The sequence below is a fragment of the Phycodurus eques genome, chromosome 15, assembly GCF_024500275.1.
Source record: "Phycodurus eques isolate BA_2022a chromosome 15, UOR_Pequ_1.1, whole genome shotgun sequence".
NCBI lineage: Eukaryota > Metazoa > Chordata > Actinopteri > Syngnathiformes > Syngnathidae > Phycodurus > Phycodurus eques.
Window position 1 is genome coordinate 15,581,493 of NC_084539.1, and position 23,583 is coordinate 15,605,075.

Below are 23,583 nucleotides of genomic sequence, written 5' to 3' on the forward strand. Positions count from 1 at the left end.
AGAAAAAGTTCAAAAAGTGTTGTATTGTTAATTGTAACATACTTTTATTATATTAAACTTCTGCCTTCATAGTGGTGACAGTCTGGACTCTGGAATAAATAATTCCACATATGATAGAGCTTGTCCGTTTAACAGTACACAGGAATACATTACAAAATAATGTAATGTGATTTTTCCTTTTTGCAAAAATCAAGTAGGCCAAATATAGAAACTGGTGTTCATGGAGTTCTTGCATCTTTTGGTTTTGCAGTGAAGTGCATACTGTTACATGTTTCTTCAAAATCCATAATTCATTAGCCTCCCTTTTAATTTTTATTTAGGCTGAATTTAATTTTTATTGGTCTAGCTCTTAGCTAAAGAATACTCGTTTAGGCTACAGAGAAGACAGCCTTTTGGCTTTGTCCTCTTCCTTCTCTGCATTGTTCTGCATCTAATTGGTTTTAGATTAAGACGCAGGGCGAGCCAGTATGGATGTGAATCCACAAATGCGACGCCAGTCACTCAGCCACACATAATGTCCATATTTCTCTCTCCCAACGCCAGCCTCCCCTCTCACGCTTCTCGTAACCTTTCAATATTCATGAGCACTGCAGAAATGCAACCTGCAAGGCATGCTGGGTAGACCTAGACCTCAGACGGTCTGCTGTTGACGTCATCACTCGGTGCTGACATTGTGGGCAACCTGACCTCTCCCAGTAACCGGACTAGAGTCAATGTTCCTCTGCCAGTACGCTGATATTTTAAAAATACGTTGTTAGCATAAACTCACAGAAGCTGGTTTAAAGAAGTAGCTTGACGATCCACTAATTAAAGCTCAATTTAAAATGTCAGTCATTTTTTAAAAAGACAAGAATGTGAGACCAATTCATGAAATCTAAAAATGTATATCTTGCAGATAGAAACTGTGCAGAAGAAGTGAGGGTCATGTGTGCATAGCTAATGTAACACTCAGCAGCACATGCCTCCCATAATGATAATATACAATCCCTTTGACAGGAGTGAGCGGTCAGCAGAAGGAGTGATGGAGAGAAAGGAAGAAAGGGAAGACAGGAAGGGCATTTGGAAGAGGGAACAGGGGAATTGTAGAATACACCCCAATAAAGCCATTAAGGACTTCAGGAAAATATTTTTGATCAGTAAAGAAGTTATGAATCTATCGCTACAAAAGTCAAACATAATTTACAACTGTTTCTGTTCAGGAGCTCTTTTGAAGAATTGTGGGCTTTCATTCTGTAATTTGCTAGCGAGGCTGGCTAGTGAAATCCCTGCACTCAATGTCCACGCTCCACCCACTTCTTATATAGACTAATGTATATTACCAGATGAGTAGGTGACACTTCCACACATTATAGATTACTACAAGACACAGACTCTTCATAAATATGCATCGACTGTAAATGCATGTATTCCTGTCTGAGCCATGTTTTAGCTACATGAAATTTAAAAATCCTCTCTCATGGAGTGCAAACATAAACATGCAGCATCACAATTAGCCCTGCTGTCAACAGGCAGTCATCGGAGCTGACATATGCTCCTCACAGCATGATGTGAAGTCAACGCACTGCATGGGGAGAATACGACACAGGCAAATGACATCACTGGACTTCCATGCGGAATGGCTACCCTTCCACATACACGCAAATTGCAAAACAGCATAATTGAAACTCAAAGTATGAGTTATGGTTGAGCTCCTCTAAAGCCCCTAAAAAGTGCACCCGAACCCCTAGAAAGCAAAGCCAAGCCATCATTACTTGTATAGCACTTAGGCCCCATGAAGTGCACCCGAGTCCCCATAAATATCAAATTACAATGCAATGAACACATGGAATTCTTAAGCGCAGTAATGTTTACACTGGTTGAACCGTGTGTATCTATTTTTTTACGTAGAGGTAGCATAAATGAACCCTCAAGAACTTTGCTGAAACACAAATGTAGGTGTGCTGTTGTGTGTTTGCAGAGGTAGTAGGTTGAGCCACCCCTACTGAGGCTTTGCGGGTCGTCGCTAATCACATAGCGGACGGTGAGTCCTGTCAGTAAACAACATGTTGAGAGAAGATTTAGGACTCAGGGTGGGCTACTGTTGGATGAGGGAGGATTTGTTATGTTGAACAAATGGAAGATGAATGAGGGGACAACATCACAAGACAGGCAGAGTGACCACTCTTGATGTTATAAAAAGTCATCTGGCGAATTCAAAATCATCATCATCAGTGATGTATAAAAAGTGTAAAATATTTTCATGGTGGTATGAAAAAGAATTATTAGTATAAAGAACCAACAACCTTGGCATGGCACCACAAGAGACTAATTGGCACAGGTGAGCTGGAGCCTACTCTATGCAGAAGGATTATTACACCCTGGACTGGTCACCAGTAAATCTCAGGGCACATATAGGGATAGACGACCATTCACACTCACATTCCTACTGGCAGAGTGGGAACTGATCACACACCGCCTGCACTAAAGTCAGACGAGCGTACCTCTACACCATCAGTGGCTCATCAAAAACATGCACAACAAATATAGCAATATTTCGCTGTGCTTACTCACTCTTGCAGGAGCAGTTAGTAATAGTAACACATACAAGCCATCTGAATCAAGGCCAGGTAGTTTTGATCCAGCCCCAGAAAAGCTTCTTGGCAGTTTATCCATGCTTGTTCCAATTTTTTTTTTTTTTTCAGACAGCCTCGCCAGGTGTATTCGAGCTTAAAATGCAGCCATGAATTGAGACACGCCTACGGAGTACAATAAGAATTGACTTCTTTTTTCTTATGGTGCACCCAAACCCAGCCAATTTTTTTCCCCCCTACCGTGGTCAACATGAGAAAAGCAACCAAAATGGTGGCCACAACAACCACAAGCTGAATGAGCGGGGAAGAGTGTAAGTGAGTGTCATGACTTGGTCAAATACCCTTCTTGAACAGTGAACACTTTTCAAAGGTTTTACTGGACTGGTGATGATCAGGCTCAGTATGATGGAGGCTATGTACTGAGTTTCAGAGATTCAAGTAGGAGAGAGCACCAATGCGGCATTCATACATGCAGCAGTTGCCTTAGCTTAAAGGATTAAGGAAATGTTTTTTGAAAATGTGGGCCATGTGCAAATAAAAAGGTTTCTCTCTTTCCCCTTGACGTCCCCCGTGGGAACACTGGTGCAACAGGAGCCGCAAACACCCAGTCAGATAGTCACTTAGTTTATTTGTATCAGTCACAGATGTGAGAATAACAATATAAAACTCAAACTTCATTATCCTGCAACAGAACATTAGCGCATGTATCACTTTTGCAGACCGGCGTGGCTCCATTGGCTGTTTATCCTTAAAAGGACATAAACGATATAAAGCAAATGTACCATATTCCTCTGGAAAACTGTTCTTCCTTCGTCTTCTGTACTTTGTCCTTACATAGTCTGGCACTGTTGCCTTGATTTATTTACGTTTCCGTCTGTTGCTCAGTTCTTGCTAATTTCATGTCGTTTTAACGCAACTCTCATTATATTTTATTACAAACAGGCTGTTCCAGTAAAACATGGTTACATTTATTGTAGTACTCAGCCTGCACCTCTGCGGTTGAAGCAATAATGGAGGCTTCCAATGGACCTGACCTGATTGTTTACTGAACAAATGGCCACCATGCTCTCTGCGCTCAGTTCACTTGTGAGGTAACAAACAGCTCTAATAATACGGAGCGTAAAAAGATCTACTTTTCTAATAGCATTTTTTCAGGTATTTTCTGCCCTCACTTGTGTCATATTGTAAAGCAAGATGGATGCATACAGTATAGCATATCATATGTCAATTATATTAACAGCTTGTGGTCAATAATAACAGTTTTAGAGGAAGGTGAAAGAATATGAGTTAAATCATCATGTGAGTTAATGAGGCTAAATGTGCACACCCAGTTGTAAATTATCATTTGCAGTGGATGGAGCACAAGCAACACATCCATAATATTAAATCAATGTCATCAGTGGACCACGCATACGCGTGCACACAGGCACACACACACATGCACACGCACGAGACCGGACAGGCTTTAATGATGCTCATAAATGGAATTTGAAATATTTTCTTTTTTACCAAGAGCCTGATTAATCTTTTTAGAAGTGTCATGTGACTGGACGTTGGGCATTACAATGGCATTGCAGAAACGAAATGACCGGGGTGACGTTGTTACTCATGCGACTATAAAGCCTGAATGATGGAGGCACTGACGTGAAGTGACTCACTTTGGCTGACAGCAGCATTTTTAGGATTCGAGACGTCAAAAACTTTTAATATTTTCTGATCCCCGCTTATATAGATGTTGTGCAAGACTTTGTGGCACGATAAATGGTTGGTTTAGTTTTACCAACTGACAGATGTCTTGGCGTTTGTTTGGGCCTTTTGGTGCTGTTTCCACAAAAACGCTTTTTTGACATGACAATGGTGGGTGACTGACATGCATATTAGAACATTTCCAGTTTTTTGCTAAAGTATGTGTGAACAGAGAGCATTTTAACAATGTCATCTATATGTGAAGCATTCCTGTTTTCACTATGCCTGGTTGGGTTAATACTTTAACTCCTGTAGCAGTTTGAAACAGCACGGAATGTATTTTTTTTGTAGTGATGTACTTATTCAATGTCTGCATCAATTAATCAGGACAAACAACTTAAACCCTACATCTATTCTTGAAAATAAGCAAGAAGAGTAATAAAAGAAGCAAAATAAAGATTTACTGACACTCAAAGAAGCAAAAAGGGGAAGTGGAGTAGAAAAGATGGCTGTTAGGGAGACCAGAGGGTGTGTGTTGTGCAAGTTAAAACATTTACTCAAGGCAATCCTCTAAAATTCAAGGAAATATTTACAGTGAACCCCACCAATTTAGGTTTCACCATTCACTAATTCACAAACTCCCAATTTTTTTTAGAGGAACCTAACTAACAACAATTTACTGAAAAACTACACCAACTATGCTTTCTGTTACGTCCTAAGATGCTACCTAAATGTCTTTCTCCTTCTGAGTTGACTTCTTAGCAGAGGAGTAGCTACCAGGCCACCAGCTGAATACCGGCCGGCTTGACAGCGGAGAGCAGTGTGATAGAAAGATTCCAGTGAAGGTCCAACAGGCAGGTGAAAGAAGGGTAGTGAACTCCTCAAGATGATGTAATGAAAGGTCTGAGAAAGATCACTATTTCCAATGGTGGAAGTTAATAGAGAGGAACAGAGTTTGTGATGGATGTACATTATTTCAAAAGTGAAATTATCTATGCATCACTGAGTCCAAAACATAATAAACTGACTAACAGGAAAGTTGCAATTGGTATTTTTTACAGTTTGTGAAGTTCTGGTGCATTTTTTCCAAATCATCCGGAAGCCATTTATTTTTATGGGTAATGTGTATAATCAGTTTGAAATGATATTTAAGTGTTTTGGGATCATAGTTTGAGGTATATTTCTGGTTTATACTATTAGTATAGGCAATTAGAAACACTTTTGAGGGGTGCTAGTCACATTGTGGGCTTCTATCTTTCTAGGATTTTTGTTTTGTTCCATTTCCCACAGCAGTCTTTCTGAATACTAAAACAGTAAGTAGTAACACAGACAAGTGTACGGATAACAAGCGATGGACAGTTTATGTATGGCGTTACAGATTTACTAAACCAAAGCTCATTGTACTGTGGAAAGCCTACTGGAACATCTGAACTTTATTTGGGGTTACTCAGAGGTATATTAAATGGTGCCAGGTGATTGCTGACTCCCATTTAACGGAGTTTGAATGTGAGTGGTTAATTCTGAACACGTGCAACCGCATTATTTCAATTGTTTATTTTTACTTCCCCTTTTGAAAAGCTTTTTTTATTTATTTGAATTGAGTTGTCCAGGTTATACAGGCCACATTAATGGTGGCAAAAGGTTTGAAATGATTTGTCTTGGTCTCATTTTTTTTTTTTATAGTACAAAAACATAGATGAAGACATATTAACAAGGGTGTGTAGACATTTTAAATGCCCTTTGTTTTTAGTTAAAGCAGGTCCTGACCATAATAACACACAAATCATTTCCGTTGGGGAAGCAATGACAGTGTGAGAGCATCAAGAAGCAGAGGGGTGACGAGCTTTGAGAGTCAACTCAGGAGAAGGAGCTGTCTCTTCTTGTCGTGTTCACAGGCGAGCTGCCATCACTTAGTGCTGATACAAACACTGCAAAGTGACACCACAGAAACAATGGCAGCCGGTATTCGCGGGTTTGTTGGGAAACCGCTGATGTTCGGTTATGATATTTTCTGTGTTTTCACAATGCGTCTACAGTACAAGAGCTATTTATGATTACTATTCACTTGGACGTACATGTGCTTTTGATGTGTCCTCCTAATGAGAAAGAAGATAATGTATCACTGGGATAGCAGCCAGGCGACAGATGAAATGGCCCATAATTCAATAACCAATCAATAATGGGTGACAGCATTGAATTAATACCGTGCCTGTGTTATTCCTCTATGGGTGCGATAAAAGTACATTAAGAACATTTACATTTGCCAGTCATACCTCAATTGAGACAAATTTAACCAACATACATTCTAAAGTTGACCGCGCCCAGTAGAAGCTTCTCTATATTTGGAAGTAGGATGCACCTTCTGGCGTCACTGTGACGCAGCTCTGGAATTGAACTGATTTTTCAATTCAAGGGCAAATGCCCACCTTACCCGGTCATCTGTCCCGCGCGCTTGCTGCACATACACAATGAATGGGTTCGTTGACGGCGTGCTGGGTGTTGTAAAGTGCAGTTTGAAAAGGCCTGAATAGTGTAAAGCTCATAAATGGTGACCGCTGCATTCCGAGATCTGGGGAATCCCATTTGAGAAGATTTGTTTTCAGATGAAAGTGGGGGGGAGTCACAAGGTCAAGAAAAAACATTACACTCAAACAACGACTGTATGGGGTTTGTGACGACAAGCTGTCAACCCTCAGCAGTACAATGAATTTAATACTTGCCGAAATATCTGCTAACTATCTTTGTGTGCTGAGGAACAAAAACCACCCTCATTTGTATTCTGTGTATCCACTGTGCTCGAAGAACGGTGGAATCTAATTTTGCTGTTATAGCAACTCGATTTGGTGCAAAGGGGCACACAGCAATGCTTATTAGGGCCACCTACTATTTTATGAAGCAGTTATATCGCTCAAGTTTTTCTAGCCATTCATTTGCTGCTGTTGTGAATGAAGAAGGAAGTTACAGTAAATGGTACCTAATTTGCCAATCACTGGTGAGATCCTAAGTACATCGCGGACCTGGTGGACGTAGTCCATTGTAACTAATTGCTTCGTGTTGGATAATAAATGTGGGCTGGGTTTTTTTTCTCCAACGAAACTTAATTGCAGTCACATAAATTTCACCAGGCCTTCAAAAATGATCAAACTGAAAAACTCAATAACAATCATCACATTGCATCGAAGACTTAATGAAATCTTTGATTTTTGATCAGACGCTGCCTGCGTTATCGTGTCCACTTTCTGCGATGGAGTCGGGTGTGCCTGCGAGCTGCTGTTTCAGTGCATTAGTGGACTTCTGAAGGCAGCATGATCCACACAGACATTGAGCACTGCTAATTCCATTACATAATGTCCAGTTCCACTTCTAAGTGTGTGTGTATGTTCACTGTGAGTGCCTATCAGTGTTAATGGCATGGTGCCAGTCTGTATCACTTTCCCTCTTCTTTATAATGATTCTTTGGAATTAACAGTGCTCACTCATCCTGACTTTGCTAATGACCCGTGATGAATCATTAGCACTGCCTATATTATGTATGTAGGCCAATTATGTAAGTTAGACGTGTTTTCAAAGTTTTCTTTTAACGTAGTTCATGGAATGTGATTCCAGCTGAAGCGGTTGAAGACGCTTCGAGTTACCAGCCTCCAACTAAATCTGTGGCCGTGGAGCAGTTGTAGCGCGTAGCTCAAGCAACAAGCTACCGCCCCCGCCCCCTCCCTCCACCACTTCACGGCCATCTGTATAACCAGTGTCATCCTGTAATCTCCATGGTTACATCAGTCAACCCAGGCCACCAGACACCTGACCCCGGGGTTTATAATAAACTTTGCCACAAGATTTACGTCTCCGACCACACCCACACTTTGCCACAGCTTGCCGCTGCTTGGCCTTGCTAACAATGGTGATGGATGCTCTGATTGGCGAGTACAGGCAGCCACGTGAGATCACAATGTTTATCTAAAGCCTCTTGTGTATGAAGTCGCTCTGTCTGATCAAAATTATGCTACTGCAAGCCACACAATTTTGTCTTGCTTGCCAAAAATAGAAACGTGTGCTGGAGAAGTGGGTTGATCTCTGAAACTCTTCAGTCATGGTGAAAGTAGTGGAGCAATTGTTTTTTAAACATTAACATATCTGCCAGCAGGAGGGTCATAGCTTAATTAGTATTTAATAACATTTTGTTAATATATAATATTCAATCCATTAACACCATTTAAGTGATTGTACTGAGCAGTAATGTCAATTAGTCTAATTATAGTGGGTGAAAATAATATTGTTAGTCTAATAGCATAATTGCCCGAGTCATTTTTAAGTTACTCTCCCAATATTTATAAAAAATACCAATGTGCTTGCTTTTTATTTGTTTCTGTGTAGATTCAAAGTTATCAAAGTCATGGTAATCCGTAAAGGTTGAATCGAGGCAACTGGACTTTTCCTCTTTGTTGATTTTGTTTTTTTCTCTCCAAAAACGTTCAAAAACGAAATGTAATTAAAGGAAGGTAAATATAATTTCCAGTTTTAACTAATGTCCAAGGTATGGATGGGTATAATAATTATTTTAAATTTTGTGTAGAATAGATTAACTAAAATAAAAAGGAGTGAACGACTTGTTTATAACCAGCAGAGGCACTATTTATTCAGTCTGACCAAGTTTGCAGTGGGGCTCAGTAATTAATCAATTTTAATTGCTTTGAAATGAAAACAACTTGGAAGTCAACCAGCCTCACAGATTGGAACCTCTTCTGCTTTCGAGGTTCCAAAGCATACGTAAATAACAGCAACTAGATGTGTTCAGCACTATGTGCGTATGTGAGCGCACTGGTGTGAGTGTGAGAAAAATCCGTCAGAATAGATGAGGACAGGAAAATGATCTTTGGTCACCACCTGCAGAAGCATTCCTTTTTAGAGTTGTCTGGATTGTTTGACAATCAGTGGTGCTTCCTAACTGGACAGCTGATATCCCAGAAGTGTGACTGACCTGGAGTTACATTATGTTGTGTAAGTGTTCCCTTTATTATTGTTTTTTTTTTGGAGCAGTTATTTTGTTTTTGGAATGAGGGAGGAAACCGGAGTATGCGGAGAAAAGGAAGCATGGAAGGAAACATGCGAACTCCACACAGGAAGTAGGCCACAGCCCAGATTCAAACGCCCACTCTCAGAACTGTGAAGCGGACGTGCCGACCTCTCATCCACAGTGCCGCCTTCTCATAGTCAATCAAGGATATTTCTTTATCCCTAATCCAGGAAGGGAACAAGGCTGCCCCATATGTAGAGTCCACTGTGATCTTAAACGTTGATTTCTGTAAGGGTCCACGATCTCGCCAAATTACATTTCATGTTTCACAATAAAAGCCAGTCTGGTCTTTCAGGAGCCTTCAAATTTACCCCGATCAGACCCTCAGGGCCCGAGTCAACCTTTCAGACTGAATTATTTAGTATTTGTGCAATATCAATGACAAACAACCTCAGAGAGATGAGAAATACCATGCACAACAAGAAAGTGATGATTAAAGATTGCTTCAGGAAAACTATATAACTATGCTTATCGCCAGCATGTTGACACATAAACCAAGGACATGCTTTATAGTCAAGTATTACTGTGGAGTTTCAAAGTTAAATAATGTGTTATTTAAAGTATAATAAAACCAATACAAGTAGCCTATTATCATCCAAGGCACAAAGCCACATTAAGAACTAACCATTTGTGTTAATGAACTAAATGAAACGGATCATCACTTTTGTATCCACATCCAAATTTGTCCTGGATCGTCCAAGAAAAGGATGTGATAAGTATCATCAATCACACTACTTTCCTGGAATCACATCAGCACATAGTCAGCGTCAGATGCAGTGACACAGAGGTGGTGTGTGTAGTCTAAGGTGCAGTGTAATCCTAGGCTGGCGGGCAAATATAGCCTATTGCCGCTTTGGGCCGTGCTGAGTGCTGCTCTGCTCGGTTCGACCTTGGCTGCATCCGGCCCTGCGTTTTCCTTTAAACCTCTTCAAAAGGCAACATCCTCCGACACGTGCCACTTGTTCCCATGTTATTTAGCGCTGATCTAATGCCATTTTTCATCTTTCAGAGCAAAGAACTGATGATACTAAACTAACAATACTAACTTAACAAAGACATCTTTCTATTTTACAAGCATTGGAGTTTGAATTAACCTTGACAAAGATGTCAACCCTTATGTTCGAAAACTAACTAGAATTGTAATAGCTAAAATTGGCTTCACAGAACACCTAACAACGATTAGATACAGGAATACATGAATAGGAAGTGTGTCAGAAAGGTTCCACGACGGGTATCACAAAAGATATATTTCAAATTCAAACTAAAAACTGCAAGTTTTCCCCTTTGAAGTAATCTCCCTGGACTTTAACACACATTTCTAGCATCCTCTGCCAACACTTCACCCACTCCTGGAAGGATTCTTGAGGGATCCTCCGCAGCTCAGCCGTCACAGTCATCTTAATCTCGTCCACGTCTTCAAAACATTCTTTAGATGACCCCCCGGAGCTATTAACTTAGATATTAACTCAGAAATAACATTTGTAAATGAGATCATATACAGTATGTAACCAAACTGGATAATAATGTTAATGTTGTCTCATGAAAAGCGTGTATCTCCAAATAATTTCTCCGTTTGTGTGTGTGTTTGATGTCTTTGTCACGTTTGACTAAAACATGATTTATTTTCTTGCATTCTGTAATAAACAAACACGAAGTAAAAGCGCTTTTATTTCAATCTCCAGCAACCTTTAAATGTGAAGGTGTACCTAATGTTGTCTAGTAATGTCATATTTTTGGTATCATCGTCATAAACACTTGGAAACAGTGACTTGTCTCTCTAGTTTATTCCTTCTAAGAAATAGTAGACATTGTTGACACACAGAATGCCATATACTGTGTAAGGTATTCTACTATATACTTTAAATCTTGTACTAAAAATTTTGCCACGAAAACAATTGTTTACCTTTACTAGAAACAGAGTGTACGAGAATAACCTTGGGCTTCAACAAGGCTATTATCTGATCCCATAAAGTAGCTAGTTGTGGTATTAAGCCAAGCTTAAGCAATGTATGGCTGATGTTATTTTTCTTGTGTGGCAAAGAGAGGCAGAAGACAGTTAAGGCTATACTTCCAGAAAGTTACATAAAATAGGAACAAGGTACCCTGAAGCCCTCATAACACACAAACACACACACATATGCACACAGTGTACGCACTATCCATTAGCAGAACTTCAACTCCACTGTATTACGTGCATGACCGAAGAGCCTCGTGCACAGCCACACCAACAAGATAAGTGAAAGATTACTTCATCCTGTGGACAAGAGAGAACTGTAGATGAACCCCAGATGACCAAACACTTTCATCAACGTATCGTATACTATTCTAGTCAACTGTGGCATTCACTTGATTGGAGCCTTGCAATGATGCGTCCCCTGGAAACACTGACAATTGATGACATTCACGTGAGTACAGTAGAGTAAAGTTACCTCTGCCATGGCAAGTCTTTTGGTTTGGATCTGGATGAAGGTGAAGATGCAAGAGGTTCTTTTGTCATTGTCAAAACTCATCCATCCATCCATTTTCTGAGCCGCTTATCCTCACAAGGGTCGCAGGATGTCAAAACTCAGTGTACCTCAATTATTTTCTTTTCAGTATTTGGCAACCAGACTTTTCTCTCTGATAGGATTTTTAAAATGTGAGATCATACATGACACAAAAATGGTCATACTTGTTCTTACTTACAGTGTGCGGTGTACTTCGAGATGACCAACACGGCACACAACACACTTCACGATCCGCGCGCCAAAAATCAACGTGGCCTGGCGTAGTGGCCAGTGGTCATTTCTCAACTCTTCTCGTTGTCATTTCTACCGTAGGAAGACTTTGAGGACATATTATATAAACACTCAACTCAACGAGTCGGTCCTCCATGTCCATCTTGTTCCCAGTTTCTCTCTTTGTTTGTTATATTTCCATCTCCCGCACTCAGTTCTCTTGCCAATTGGCTCCATTTGCCTTGACAATCACAGAGTCCATGGCTTGGATTTTGAAAAAGAATTTTCATAAATATACGACATGCTTAACATTTTCAATTGGCAACCATGACAACTGTGCGAAAGCTGACACCCCAGGACAATGTCATAATATTCCTCAGAACTAACAATTGTTAGTGCAATTTAAAAGATGTAATGTATGGCTTTGGCTTGCAAGTGAGGAAAAACAAAAAAGTAGCGAAATGGGTGACAAAGTATAAATATCTATTGCCTTAATTGAATTTTGCAGTTGTAGGACAAGAACGAGACTCAGCACTTATTAATCTACTAATGTACATTTGTGTACAGTCTGTCCAGCATTATGAGAACATTTCTGTAGTGAAACTGTAGTGAATGACCTTTGTACAAGGGGAGCAGGATGGGGGAGGCACTATGATAGCATGCCGCCCTGTTTGATTTGCAACAGTGGTAATTTCACTTAATTAATATCCTTAGAACATTAAGACCTCCTGATGCCTACACTTTGACTATCTGTCTCAGTTTCATACTTCTTACCAGTGCAAATCAACACTCTAGTGGAGGAAGAAGGAAAGATCTTAAGAGAAAACGACAATTAGCAGAGAGTTAAAAAAAAATACAATTGATGAGTGTGTTGGAAAGACATCAATCTTCCAAAAGAGGACCAGACAAAAGCAGTCATGTTGTTTTTGGTGATTGACATTTAAATGACCAAGACTTCTATTCTGCTAGTTTTGTTATTTACTGCAAATGAACAAGATTTTGTTTGGCCAACACCACAGCTTCTAATACTTGAGTGTTCAAGAGATAATCGTAAAGACATTTTCCTTTTGTGCTAAGGGGGAAAACAATTTACTCAGCCTTCCCCATTTCTACTATACAGCAATGCCTCAGACACTTTACAAGCTTGAAGAAGGAGGCACTTGGTATGGAGAATATACTGCTTTGTTCTACACAGGTTCTTGTTTTGCCCTTAGGAAATGGTAAGCACTCTCACTATAATCACTTGAAAACATTCTGCATTTACAGCTGTAACAACTCTCTCACAAAATGTTTATTCTCCTTTATTCTCTTTGCTCCATTTTTTAAGTTACAAAAAAAAGCCAAAGAAAAAGAGGATATCCTAGGATGCTCAATAAATACGTTCTCGTGAGATTTACCGATGTCTGTCATTCCGTCGTGCGTGGTGACGGTTCGGGTTTAGGAATATTTTTCCTGCTCGTTCCATGTTTGTTATACAATTTTGTCCAGCAAAGCAGCAAATATGGGATGCAGGCAGGACTAAAATTCTTTAAAGGCACTGCAGCATGAACGTTTCTTTACTATTTATGACACACGAGAAAGATGTTCTAAAAATTTAAAAGAGATTACGCAACATTCTCAACAGACTGTCTTTAACATACAAACCCCTATTCCAATGAAGTTGGGACGTTATGTAAAATTTAAATACAAACAAATTACAATAATTTGCAAAGCGTTTTCAACCTATATTTAATAATTTAACTCCAAAAACAAGATGTTTCATGTTCAAACTGATAAACATGTCACCTTTCCTTTTAACAAAAATCAATAAGCAACCTTGTTGAAGGTTTGAAGGTGGAATTCTTCCCCATTCTTGCGAGATATACAACTTCTGTCTCAATAGTCTGGGATCTCCATTCTCACATGATTTCCAAACACAATTTGATAGGTTGACTCGTCAGACCACAGCACACTTTTCCACTTTGCATCAGTCCATTTCATGAGCTCGGGCCCAAAGAAGCGGGCAGCGTTTCTGGCTGTTGTTGATATATGGCTTTCACTTCGCATGGTAGCGTTTTAACTTGCATTTGTGGATGTAGCGACAAACTGTAGTAACTGGCAATGGTTTTCTGAAGTGGCAATATCTTTTGCACACAATGATCCCGGTTTTTAATACAGTGTCGCCTGAGGGATCAAAGGTCACGGGCATTCAATGTTGGTTTTCAGCCTTGCCACTTTCATGCAGCGATTTCTCCAGATTCTCTGAATCTTGGACCATAGATGACAAAATCCCTAAACGTTGAGAAACGTCGTTCTTAAACTGTTGGACTATTTGCTCACGCAGTTGTTCCCAAAGTGGTGAACCTCGCCCCATCCTTGCTTATGAACAACTGAGCCTATTGGGGATGCTCCTTTTATACACAATAATGACACTCACTTGTTAACCAGCTAACCACTTCACCAATTAACCCGTTCACCTGCCGAATGTTCCAAAAAGGTGTTTTGTTTTGTTTTTAGCATTCTTCAACTTTCCCTGTCCAAGCCTTTTGGGAACGTGTTACAGGCATCAAATTCATTCTGAATATTTGCAAGAAAACAATAACGTTAATCAGTTTGAAAATCTTGTCATATCTTGTCTTTGTAGTGTATCCAATTGAATATAGGTTGAAAAGAATTTGCAAATCATTGTATTCCATTTTTATTTACATCTTACACAACATCCAAACTTCATTGGAATTGGGGTCTGTACTTACACACACGCACACACACACACACACACACACACACACGGTAATTTGGCATCGATTTGTACACAAAAAAATATATAGGAGGAGGTGAAGAATCTCAGCTAGTCCAGTGGTGCATCGAAGATCTAACAATCCGTTCCGTGACACCGGGCAACCTCAAATTTCGACAACTTTACAAATTTCCTGTTGAGATTAATTCTGTTTGGAATAATTAGTTCCAGAGTTCAAACATTTACTGACTGTACAGCCAATGTTTTAGATGAAATCCATTCATTTTCTATCCATCCATTTTCACAATTGTCAAACACACAGCAGAAAACTAGTCAGTGGCCGGCAAGCAAGTGGCTTGAACGAGAAGTTAACGTAACGGTCTACAACTTAACTCAGATCTCCTCTCTTCGCTCAAACAGTGTGACTCATTTACAAGATTCCAGTCACAGAAGATCAGTCAAGTCCTTTGTTCCTAAAAAGATGATAGTCCTATCAAGCTGACAGAAATGGGAACAAAAACGGGGAGTAGAAACCAGAGCTATCATGGCATTGAACTACTCGGAGACTCTGGACAAAAGCACATGGACACTGCCTGAGTCTTGACTCTTTTTGCTTCCAATGAGTCCGCTTACTTCACAGTAACTCATATGAACTTTTTTTTTTCTCATATTTTTCTCTTAACATCCCATTTTGAGTATTGTGTTTCGTGAAATGTCCAAAAATGTCACAAAAGTCAAACATGCAGTAAATCCTTTAAAGATGGCTAAAAATAGCACTATTTAGGTTTGCTGACAACTCCCCCATGACTGTATATCCTTCACTGTATGGCAATATTGCGTGTGTGTGTGTGTGGGGGGGGGGGGGGGGGGGGGGGGACTCAAACGCATTCAGATTTTTTTGTGGAAAACCTATGAAGCCTGCTTGGCCACCCCTAAGCTAGTACACTGAACACTTGTCATCTCATCTTCTTTCACAGCTAATAGTTTGCCTCGACATCCAACTGACAAGTATGCAATATATGAAATAATATATGCAATATTGATACTCATGAATCATTTTGGGAAGGTTGAGTGCACAGGCAGCACAAAGCTCATAAAATGTGCACCGAAAGGCAGACCCAGGATGTGAGCGTGTCAGGGATACAGGAGGCAGTGGGGGTTACATTTGAAACAGATATTGTAATATAATGTTAAAGTAAAATCTTCAGTATGCCACTGAAATGTCTCAAGTAGGTTCAAATTACATCTACAATCACCTTTCCCTCCATTTTGCATTCTCCCCATTCAAGCATATATAATATGGGAAGAATGCCGTGGAGTAAATGTTGGTTAACAACAAAAACACATTGGAGGACATCAAACTATATTGGCATCCATTTGAGACGCGATCGGAATAAGATTAAATCATGGTCAATGCTTCATGTGAGAGTGCCATTAAGTGAAAAGCCTCTCATAGCCACACCTCCACTGACAGAACAATCGTACACCCGCACACACACCAGCTGAGGCCCTAGGACCAGCTGGGTAATTAAGCAAGTGTAAGTGAATGCTTGCTACCAGTCAGGAGAAACACAATACCACAGCGATGGGTGAAGACGAAGAGATCGGAGGCAACGCCGTCACCTCCCTCGTCTCCCGAGACATCCTACCTTGCGCCTGCGATCCTTGGATCGATTCCTCTTTTTGATCTTCTCCTCCTCCTTCTCCCGCTGCTCCTGGGCGGCGGCCTCGGCGAGGTCCTTGGTCTTGCGGAGCTGCTTGGCGGCTTGCGCCATGGTGCCGCTGCTGCTACTGCTGCTGCTACACTGCTGCTGCTGCTACCAGTCGTCCCCGTTTCCTCTTGCCCGAGCCCCCCCGTCTCGTCCCCGACTAGCTCCCCTCGGGTTGCCGCTGCGGCATGCGTGTGCAGTCGTTTTTTTTCTTTTTCTCCCTCTATGTATAGTTGATGGAGACGCTACGGCAGCCACAAGCCACACGTCAGCCTCAAGATGCTACAGCTAGTGGTGCTGATGCGGCCACTCATCCAGTCACTCGCACTGCGCTGAATTGCTTCCCATCACCTCCACTCCCACCCACCCCCTGCCTACCTCTCCCTCTCTCTCTCCCCACGTTGCTCCCGGAGACCAGTCATGCAGTCCCGTGTTTGGAAGTGCGCGGATCCTGCCGTAAAGCTCCCTCTTGTTTGTTTTAATACGTCCAGTGTCCCCATCTTAGGAGCACTTAGTCTTCTTCTGCTCTGCATGGTTTGTCTCCCGCCATAGTCGCTCGTTCTAGGTACAAATAAAGAACCAGGGCGCCTATGCTGCAGAATGCCTTCTCGCCCCCCTCCCCCTCCCCCTCCTGACTGTGGAGTTTTCATTGCTCCCCTCCCTCCAATACAGACAGATGGTGGGTAAGAATAGTCAGACAGATGCTTTTAAAATTATAAAAACAGTTATCACCGTTTATACAATACATATTACACCAAACAGTTGTCTGTTGTGTGATCGTTGGGTGGAAATTTTTTGACAACTGTAAACTGAAAAACACAAGCTGTAGCCTATTTCATAAACTGACAAGACAAATATGTTTCACAAAATCTCCTCATTAAGTTTCTTTAAAACAAACAGCAGTACAATACAAAATTTCTTCAACATTCCATCTGTTTCATTCAGTTTCTGCTCTCCACATGGAATTGTTCTACACCTGCAACAAGGAGCAGTAATAACACCGAACGCTCTCGTCCTACCTCATCTAGTCTCCCCCAGACCCCCGCCTTCTTGTGTAATATCATCTTGTTGCATAACAATGTGCAGCACCGACTGTAAAAGCGGGAGAGAGTGTGTGACAAGACCAAGGATTGATACTACATATTCATTCTAAACATATCAATGTTGGATCCAGCCAATCCAGTCAAGCAGGAAGGAACAAGTTGAAAGTGGCCTTGAATTAATTCACAACAATTAATAATGAATAATTTTGAACACAGCTTTAATTGTATTTCGTCAAATTGGTAAAGACACCTGGCATGGGCTATGCTGCTATACAGATGCAATAAGGCAGTTACATTACTGGTGGGTGCTTCCAAAGCGACACTCAATATTTGCTCAATATGATGTATTCTGCTTCAAATTAGGGCAATCAAAAGCTTTTCCTTCACTGTGACATGTAGGCTAAGTGGAAGATACAGTGGATATAAAAAAAAGGTTTATGTATCCCTGTTCAAATGTCAGGTTTTTGTGATGTAAAAAAAATCAGGAAAAGAGCATTCATTTCAAAACATTTTGCCCCATTAACGTGACCTATAAGCATGACAACTCAATTAAAACATTTTCAGAGGGGAAGTTAAAAATAAGCAGCAGAAATTATGTAGCTGCACAAGTGTGCACACCCTCTTAAAACTTGGGATGTGGCTGTTTTTTCCCCCACACGGACATTTCCTGCAGACGCACACCACCCACTGGTACGCTGAACGAAGAAGCAACACGATAAGTTTGAAACAAAAAAGGTCACATCTAAAATCTCGACCCCTATTGTTTTTTGCATGAAGACATTGGCCAGAAATTAGTGGATTTTCTCTGGTTTTAAAGGGTCATAACTTTCTTAATACAGTATTTGTCTCAGGGAAATGAGGTTTATATCACTGGAATCATATTTAAATGACTTGTCTGATAATGTTGATAATATCTCATGTAAATATTATACTGTACATTTGAAATTTTTCACACATTCCTAAACATTATCAACATTAACATTAGTTAGCTTCAGCGCCATGGTACGGTTCACAACGTTTGAATAACAGAAAGACACTTTTTTTTTTTTTTTTTTTTTTTTTTTTAACCGTAAAGCAGCCAAACCTTTCCTAAATGGCTTCAGCAATGAACAGGTCCTTTAAGAAAATTATGTCATTAAATGGGACGCAAGGCCTGATCACCCCCCTGACCCACCCACCAACCCTCGGTTGGGTTGCCTGGGCGAGCGCGTCTGATTTTACAAGAGCCAAAACCCCCACTGACCCCAGGATACATCAGTGAACATGTGTCCCAGTGCATCCAATAGATATTTCTTACAAAGAGATGTAAATTGATTGGATGCATAAAGTTTAAAACAGAAAACTACTCGTAATCATAATAATAAAAATTTAGTTCCATTATCTAAACGACACAATTTTCCAACGTTTAATTAGTTAAAATCAAGAGTGAAAACTGTGTTCCCATGGAATAAAAGAAGAATCTAAAAAAAAATAGTGTTACAGTGTCGTGCACAACTGGTGTTTCCAAAGACTAATGAAATTAAAAGGATTATCGCGGTCCCAGGAAACTGCTGTGTTTGGCTAAAGGGATGTGTCTTGCCTCGTTAAAGTTGTTTTGCATCTGCCTTCCTCGTATCGTTAAGAAGGGCGGTAAATCATTTATGATCAACATGAAGGCGGCTTAATTATTTCCTGTCAGCTTCTGGGACACTTTAGTGGGCTCTGGAGGATTCTCAAGGTCATTCATACAACATTTCTTTCTGCAACCACAGCAAATCCACAAGAAAAGTGTGATGGTTCGACTTCACAAGCAGCAATACATTGTTATAAACAACACTTCACTGAAATTATTTAATGCAAGCATTTTCCATAGAGCTATCTTTCTGGTTTTATTAGATTGTTCAAGTGTACAAAATGAAACGTCCACGAAGAGTGATAAATTTTAAAAAATGGAAACTTTTTTTCATCATGCTGCTAGCCTTTCTGTCTGCCAATTTCACGCTTCGTGTGAGGGCTCCCTAGTGGCTTTTTAGCATCATTACAATTTAAAGATTCTATCCATCCATCCATCCATTGTATCTATGCTTCTATGTGCGCCACTTACCAATGAAATAATACTGCTTTCCTAATTTTCAAGTAATGAAAACAGTATACAAATCTGAACTCTATGGTATTAATCAGTGAGTCAGCGACAGTGTTATTATAAATGATGGTGGTTTTTCATTGTGCTTGAGTCATGCTTATTTAATTTAAATTGTATTCTTTGTTAATGCATTGCACGCTCGACTGAAGTGAAGTTCTATCTTTGGTTCACAATTGTGGGTATTTTTAGACACTCATTGTTTGATGTCAGTGAAATGGTGTGACTATCTTGCAAGCAGAGTCACATGCTTTTTGGCCTAAATCTGTAAATCTGCAGACTGTATGCACCGTGCCCTTGATAATGACTTGCATTCCTTCAGGACTAAATACATACATGAAAATAATGCAGAGCAAAGTAAAAAGAAAGAGGAAGAAGTGAGGGCATGTGCGTTCTTTGAATTAACACCACGGACAAAGCTGGGAAAGTTGGGACGTTGGGTTAAACAAATAAAAACAATACTATGATTTGCAAATCATGTTCAACCTATATTTAAATGACTACATTACAAAGAAAAAATATTTAATGTTCAAACTGATAAACTTGATTGTTTTTAGCAAATAATCATTAACTTAGAATTTTATGGCTGCAACACATTCCAAAAAAGACTGAGAAAGTTGAGGATAAAAGGAGCTTCCCTGGATTGCTCAGTCTTTCACAAGCAAAGATGGGGCGAGGCTCACCTCTTTGTGAACAGGTGCGTGAGAAAATAGTCGAACAGTTTAAGGACAATGTTGTGTCCTCCGGGCCAAAAAGGAAAAGAACCTTCCGGACTGTTATGGACGCAAAGTTCAAAAGCCAGCGTCTGTGATGGTATGGGGCTGCGTTAGTGCCAATGGCATGGATAACTTACACATCTGTCAAGGCACCATTAATGCTGAAAGGTACATACAGGTTTTGGAGAAACATATGTTGCCATCCAAGCAACTTCTTTTTCATGGACGCCCCTACTTATTTCAGCAAGACAATGCCATACCACATTCTGCAGGTGTCACAACAGCGTGGCTTCGTAGTAAAAGAGTGCGGGAACTAAACTGGCCTGCCTGCTGTTCAGACCTGTCTCCCATTGAAAATGTGTGGCGCATTATGAAGCGTAAAATACGACAACAGAGACCCCGGACTGTTGAACAGCTGAAGCTGTACATCAAGCAAGAATGGGAAAGAATTGCACCTACAAAGCTTCAACAATTAGTGTCCTCAGTTCCCAAACGTTTATTGAATGGTGTTAAAAGAAAAGGTGATCTAACACAGCGGTAAACCTGACCCTGCCCCAGTTTTTTTGGAATGTGTTGCAGCCATAAAATTCTAAGTTAATGATTATTTGCTAAAAACATTCAAGTTTATCAGTTTGAACATTAAATATTACAATATAATTGTGTTCAAATAAATATAGGTTGAACATGATTTGCAAATCATTGTATTCTGTTTTTATTTATGTTTAACACAACGTCCCAACTTCATTGGAATTGGGGTTGTAATTTGATTTTCAATAACATTGCTGATTTAATGGCAGGATAAGGTATGTTTATTTTTCATCACCATCTTGAAAAGAATGTCCATCAAGAGATTTAATAAAAATTATTTGGAGATGTAGTTATGATGAATAATAATGAAATAAGGTTCATGAAGTGATTGTGTTTGGACGGTGTGTTATATTATGAATTGATTATGATATCAATAGAGAAAATATAGTAGTACATTGAACCCCCACTATACGCAATTCGGCATATGCAAATTGAATATTTACTGACTTTTGGGAGAAACCTCTCCATTGTTATTCACTGAAAGACTGACCAAATCACTGGTTTTGTGCTCTGGTCAATGCAAAAAAAGTATTGCTTTGCCACCATCTTGTGGCATCTTAGTGCCAATGAACTATGTTGACGTGAGTTGAGGAGCTTCATTTAAACAAAAGTAGTGCTTTACCGTCATCATATTGCATCTATAAGCAATTATAAACCTTTTTGTGTGTCAATTAATTGTGGACTTTTGCTATTCGTCCATATAGTGTGAATGCTTGTTTGTCTGAAGGTGTCCTGCGTTTGGCCAGCTAGTTCAAGGCGTAGCCCACCTTTCGTCCTAAGTCAGGTCAGATAGTCTCCAGCTCAACTGTGATCCAAATTAAGGAAAAGCAGTATAGAAACTGGATGGATGGAGGGAAGTACATAATATCTCCACGTTAAGTAAACAATTATTTTATTGTACTTCATTTAATGAGTACATTGCAAGAAATTTAAAACCAAAATTTGTGAACATGTACAATTATGTGGCACGGTGGCCGACTGGTTAGAGCGTCGGCCTCACAGTTCTGAGGAGCGGGGTTCAATCCCCGACCCCGCCTGTGTGGAGTTTGCATGTTCTCCCCGTGCCTACGTGGGTTTTCTCCAGGCTCTCCGGTTTCCTCCCACATCCCCAAAACATGCATTAATTGGAGACTCTAAATTGTGAATGTGAGTGTGAATGGTTGTTTGTTTGTATGTGCCCTGCAATTGGCTGGCAACCAGTTCAGGGTGTACCCTGCCTCCTGCCCGATGACAGCCGGGATAGGCTCCAGCAGGCCCGCGACCCTTGTGAGGATATGCGGCTCAGAAAATGGATGGATGTACAATTATTTAAATCCTTATTTATACACTTTTTTATATGCAGAATCTACCATCATGGCTGGCACGTTTACTCTCCTGTATTGTTAATGGCTGGCTGCTTTTAATGTCACACTGCTGCTATTGCTGCACTTCTCCAAGTACAACTGTAGATGTCAGTAAAGATCCACTTTATGAATCAGCTATAAGTGGTTATTGGGCTAAAATATTTAGGAGGAGCCCCTTATGTAAGACCATCCAAGGTAGCCCGCAGTGAAATGTGTCGCATCAAATGACAAATGATTCTACTTTCATTTACATTCAAAATTGACCAATCGACCGCTTCTAACCAGAAAAAAAATTATAAATTGTGGCACACAATAACTTAAGGTACCACTGTATTTTCTTTAAGAATTGCAAGCTGGACCTTATTAAATGCTCTTAGGGTTGTGTATGTCGTTATGTATCTGCATAGGGCAACACTGTAGTAGTTAGTATGTCTGCCTATCAGTCCTGCGCCAGAAAAATGACCTTCTCAAAACAAGTAAAAAGCATATTAAAAATAATAATAATAAAAAAATATAAATCCCTAAAATAGGTGAAAAAAATCTGCCAATTGAACTAGTATGAATTAACTTGATAAAATTCTTTAAAAAAACCAAAAAAGATGTACTCTATTGTATATCTTTTTGTCTTTCTGACAATTTAGAAAAAAGTAAAGTAAGATGTTTTCAAGGTAAGATTTGGGGTTTTTGCAGTGTGGGTTCGAATCTCAGCTGCGGCCTTGCTGTGTAGAATTTGCATGCTCATCACGTGTTTGTGGGAGTTTTTTCCAGGTACTCCAGCTTTCTCCCATGTTAGGTGAATTGAACACACAACATTTTTCACAGGCGTGAGTGTGAAATGTAGTTTATGTGCGCCCTATGCTAGAATTACAACAGTTGGCTTTAGTATTTCCTGCTATGAGTTTGCATTCCTGAGGCATCTGTCAGTGCTGCAAGTCTTCCATCGATTTGACTAAGACAAAATAAGATCCCACTTTTCTAACACATTCTCATTACGACCTATCTGCAAGAATGAATCACCCCAAAATTTGATCTATCGCGTTGCAAAAAAAAAGAATTGAGCGATTCTTTATAATTCTCAGGCTTTGCACGCCCACTCCTCCATTACAAGCCATTGATCATGATGGCCGGCCATGCCAGAGACACTCTTGTGAGAATTCAAAAGCTGGAGGGCATAATGCAGCTTGGCAGTCATCCAGAAATCATCTCAGCGTCGGTGCGTGGAAGCCAAGATGGCACAATAGTGCAGAGTAGCTTCCTGTCAGGGAGAAGAATGCTGCAAACCTTCTCTGTACTGACGAAGAGCGC

General features: G+C 40.2%; 1 protein-coding gene across 9 annotated transcripts in view; it reads right to left on the minus strand.

The window, feature by feature from the left end:
- Positions 1 to 16,865, minus strand: part of ank1b (ankyrin 1, erythrocytic b) — a 65,339-nt gene extending 48,474 nt beyond the window's left edge. For 8 of the 9 annotated variants that reach the window (XM_061697558.1, XM_061697554.1, XM_061697561.1 and 5 more), the window contains exon 1: positions 16,410 to 16,865. In XM_061697558.1, coding sequence (XP_061553542.1) covers positions 16,410 to 16,535 — 126 coding nt within the window. In that variant the 5' untranslated portion in view covers positions 16,536 to 16,865. The remainder of the gene's footprint in view (positions 1 to 16,409) is intronic. The other variant, XM_061697560.1, reaches the window with a different exon arrangement.
- Positions 16,866 to 23,583: the final 6,718 nt, after the last annotated feature.